A 4,293-nucleotide genomic window follows, 5' to 3' on the forward strand; every position below is an offset into this window, starting at 1 on the left:
AATTGTACCTAAATAATGAAATTCTTCCTAGAACAACAGTGAAAAAACACAGATTAGCCATACCACCACGACATAAAGCTGTACATTTATATATTTATTTGTGTCACTATATCAAATGGTGTATGGTATATTATAGCCCAAGAGAAGGGATTTTAAGTTCTATTATTTTGTTGACACTGTTAACACTGTGTTTCACTGTTTTGAAACACTGCTTGCACTTACTATACTTTTACCTAACTACCATTTTAATTTTGGCTTACTATTTTAATAGAGACTTTAATATTTAAGTTTAGAAAGTCTTTCAGAGGTTCTGGCTATCTGGCTATAACACTCCCCCTCCTGCCCACCCCTCCCAACAGGAATACTGAAGTCAAAACTACCAGAAATCAAAAATATTAAAAAGCATACATGACTTATTGCTAAACTCACAGCATCAATAAAAGCCAGTTTTCTTATCTGGAGTAAAACTGAGTCACTGCTCACAGCACAGCGGTCCTGCTCTAATTAACACAGTAACACAGAACTAGCAGACTCATTTTTCAGCCAAGTCACAAAAACGTTGAGTACTGCTACTAGAATCATTATTCCTCACAGAATAATTAGTATTGTTATATACCTAGTAGCAAGCTTACACCTTGCTTATGACATGGTGTGCCTTACAGGCTAGGACCTTCGTTTAACTTCCCAGGCTTTATATTTGCACCCCTGGCAAGAACGAGAGAAAAGGAAAAAAAGAACTGAAAACTACTGAAAACAACTGAGCAGTTGATTTCCTCCAGAAATGTTCTAGGAGTGAGATGCCTTGTCTCCTCCAAAGGAATGGACTCTTCAGTTTGCAATGCATTTGGTGCTTTCCCCATAAACAGCTTGTCCCAGTTCATTTAGCAATAATGTTTTGTGCAGTTAAGACATAACTACATGAGTAGTTATACGTAAGTCACGGTAATGTCTCAATGCAGTCAAGTACCTATTTTTATGCTGAACCAGCAACCGATGCAGCTTTTCAGTTTCTCCACTCCCGTACAGGTAGTCTGCTTGCTCTATAACTTCTTCCACTTAAGGAATTAAAATCGTGGAAACAGAAGAACAAATTACATGTAATTAGGACATTATAGCATGAACAAAACATTTTCGAGCAAGACAACCTAGCTGAAACACAAAGAACAAAGGATGTACTTCCTTTTTAGGCTGTCATTCCAAACAACTTATACGCACAGCAGGATTGGATAACCTACATTTACAATGAAAACTAGGAAGAGAAACAGTGCTGAATACACGCCTCTCTCACGGCACTACAAAACAGCTTTCGGCAACAGAGCTTTGGATGCTTAATGGATTTAACATTCAAAAGTGTCTTTCTCAATGCATCAGACTACTAGAAGCAATTTTTCTTCTTTGTGAAAATGGCAGAAAAGAAAAAAAAAACAAATGTATGAAAAGTATGACCAGGAGGGCAAGTGCAGTAGAGATCTGAGAATAACAAAACTCCTTCATTAGTATATGTACAGAATTTAAATCTGATAATAAAAGTGAAAAAAAAAATTAAATATTCTTCATTCTCAATATGGTTCCATAGTTTTGCCAGAATAGGACTGCAGATTGAGTGGGTCCCATTATCTTACTCAACACGCCAAAATGAAACATTGCTCAAAGGTTTTCTGACTGAAGTCCTTAAGATTTTCACAAATACGACTCCAAAAAATAAAGTTCATCTACTGAAACCTCTATGTGTTCAAGATACTAAAAGCAAAAATAATTTGAAAAATCAGAATTGGCTTTCTAGAGTATCAATTTATGAACTAAGTACCCATTGTTCTTATGATACTTCAATTCTTTTTCTAGAGAATACTTTAAAACACAACAGAAATAGGGAAGTACGATTTCCACAACTGGCTGAATATAATAATATATAAATAAATATAATATGTATATAGTACATAAAACAGCATTCCAGAAACAGAAATATCAAACACCACACAATACAGGATTCTAGCATGAAAACAGATGGAATTAGGAGGAAAAATACCCGAAGGGAAGCAGGTAGATAATTCTATTGAAGTTCGTAACTGTACAGGAGAAGAACAAACTCCGAGTTTACTCTTCTGCCAACATTAAAACATGAAAAAATTACCTTTTAAGTCAAAAGCCTTGTCTAATTTCTTACAGAACTTTCAGCTATGCTTATCGTCTCTTTGGTGTTACTCCTGGGTCTGTGATCAAACTTCTAAGTCAACACATAAGCTCTATCCCCTGCTTCATAGAAATGAATAGTGTTTATAAACTTTCTTTTTTCAAGTTATCTGCTGAATATGGTAGTGACGTTTCACAGCAGCACAGTTTTACTTACAGAAGAAAAAACCTGCTAAACATAAAAGCAGCCTCTTCTCTAGCTTAAAAAGATACTAGAATATACATCACTGAAGATTAGGAAAGCATTCTAGATAATTTTTAACCCTGCCATCTCTAAATGCCTCCTATCAACCATTTCAAAGATAAGATAAGGTAACGGTCTACGTGGACTTTGGATTTTAGTGCCTAAGATCAGCTTCGTGGTACATCTTCAGTATTATCTTCAGTGAACTGTTATGTTTGCTTGTTGAGGCTCCCTGAACGCTACTAACATATCTAATGACTAAATGCTCAGAACTCAAACTTCTGAACACATTTCCCACCAGGTGTTTTACGTAAATTATTAGACTTTTATTTCTTTGAGAGTATTTTTCAGGTATTTCTTTTTTACTCTTATTTTCACCGTATCTACTACTTGTCTTGCATAGAAAGCACACTAACATTGCTTTTCTTGGCAATGTAAATGCCAGATTCAAGTGAGAGCACTAAAAAAGACCAAAGGCAACTAAGTAGTGTTATTTATGTTCCTCGTGGGAAATTTTCTTACTTGTGTACTGAGTAGCTATTCACTGAAGCTCCTTCTATTACAGCAAATGGAACAGTTCCTTATCTGTTCAAAATTCCATTGTCTGAATTTTTATTTCTATAAGCATAAATATCTAAGATGTTCCTCTCTGCGACACAGAGAAACAGGTTGTCTGAACTGACTACTGTCTAATCTACACAGTAAACATACATTGCAGTTAGGCTCATTCTCCATTCAGTTAGGCTTACTTACAAAACCCCTTAATTTACCATGTGATAGACAAGTTTCTAAGGCTGCAACAATATCCCCTTTTAAGATAATGTTACTTTTCTTCCAGTAGTGAGACTATCTTTATTCAGATCTTGAAAAGGACATTTTATCACTTGCTCTATTTGTTTCTAGTAGGTAAAGCAAGGCTTTTCTTCCCCTTTTTCAGTGTGACATAAATACAAAACATTTCTCGATTTTGTTTGAAATGCAATCTCAGTGCTGCTCGACTAAATTAAATGGGAATTGCACTGTGTTCATATTGAAAATCTGAACTAACTAAGATTTCCAGAAATTGATTAAGGTTTGGTCTGCATTCCTAACTGAACCATATCTTTCTCAGTAAGTTTTTTAAAGCTTGGGCAACAAGTTAGGTATCATACAACCTGTATGTGTGTTATATCCTAGACAGGATGAGCTCCTAGATCTGCTTTCAGTGACACTTGAAAGAATCACTTGTTAAAACTGCTACAAGGCTACCCTGAACCAATTCAAAAGCATCCTGTCATAGAAACACACTGCATGCAGTCTTAATGGCGAAAATCAAAAGCATTGCACCATTTTCCTATGGCACTACAAATTTTAAGTTTTGCATTAGAATAACCTACATACTTCAAAATTTGAAAAAAATTACCTTTGAAGCTTGCATGAACCTCAGCAAAGCCAGAAATCAGCTTGTGAGCTTCATAAAGCAAAAAGGACCCTGCTGAGAGCGTAAACCCCCTCTGAAGGCTTTTTCTAAGCACCTGCATGGGATCATAAGAGACGTATTAAACGTTGTCACTCAGAGTTAAAAATGTTTTTCTCGTCTCTAGCACCAGTTATATTTCAGATTTTGAACAAAGACTGTTAAAAGTTAAAAAACCTTCGTAAGAAAAAAACACGTCATCAAGAAGGTATTTTCTTAAGTTTTTCCAACAGGGGCTCATAATTACGCTTTAAAATATGAACAGAGCACTAGACTAAAAATAAACCATAAATACGGAGCAAACACAAGGTAAGAATGAAAAAAACCAAACTTGTGGTTTTCAAGCGAGCACAGAGATCCCAGCTTTTGCAAAAATGACCAACCAGCCTTTCGCCACGTCCCGCGATGCCGGAGTCTCCACAGCTGCTCCCCGCACCCGCCTCCCTCCCCGCCGGCCGAGAAG

At 36.2% G+C, this 4,293-nt stretch overlaps 1 protein-coding gene across 1 annotated transcript in view; it reads right to left on the bottom strand.

The window, feature by feature from the left end:
- The window catches only part of RMDN1 (regulator of microtubule dynamics 1), a 20,152-nt gene that overhangs the window by 9,032 nt on the left and 6,827 nt on the right, over window positions 1–4,293 (bottom strand). Inside the window, exons 2-3 of the mRNA XM_009332524.1 lie at window positions 3,777–3,888; window positions 968–1,055 (exon numbers count right to left, since the gene is read on the bottom strand). Of these exons, the coding sequence (XP_009330799.1) occupies window positions 968–1,055; window positions 3,777–3,888 (200 nt within the window). The remainder of the gene's footprint in view (window positions 1–967; window positions 1,056–3,776; window positions 3,889–4,293) is intronic.

Source organism: Pygoscelis adeliae, unplaced genomic scaffold (assembly GCF_000699105.1).
Source record: "Pygoscelis adeliae isolate BGI_AS28 unplaced genomic scaffold, ASM69910v1 Scaffold389, whole genome shotgun sequence".
Classification (NCBI taxonomy): domain Eukaryota; kingdom Metazoa; phylum Chordata; class Aves; order Sphenisciformes; family Spheniscidae; genus Pygoscelis; species Pygoscelis adeliae.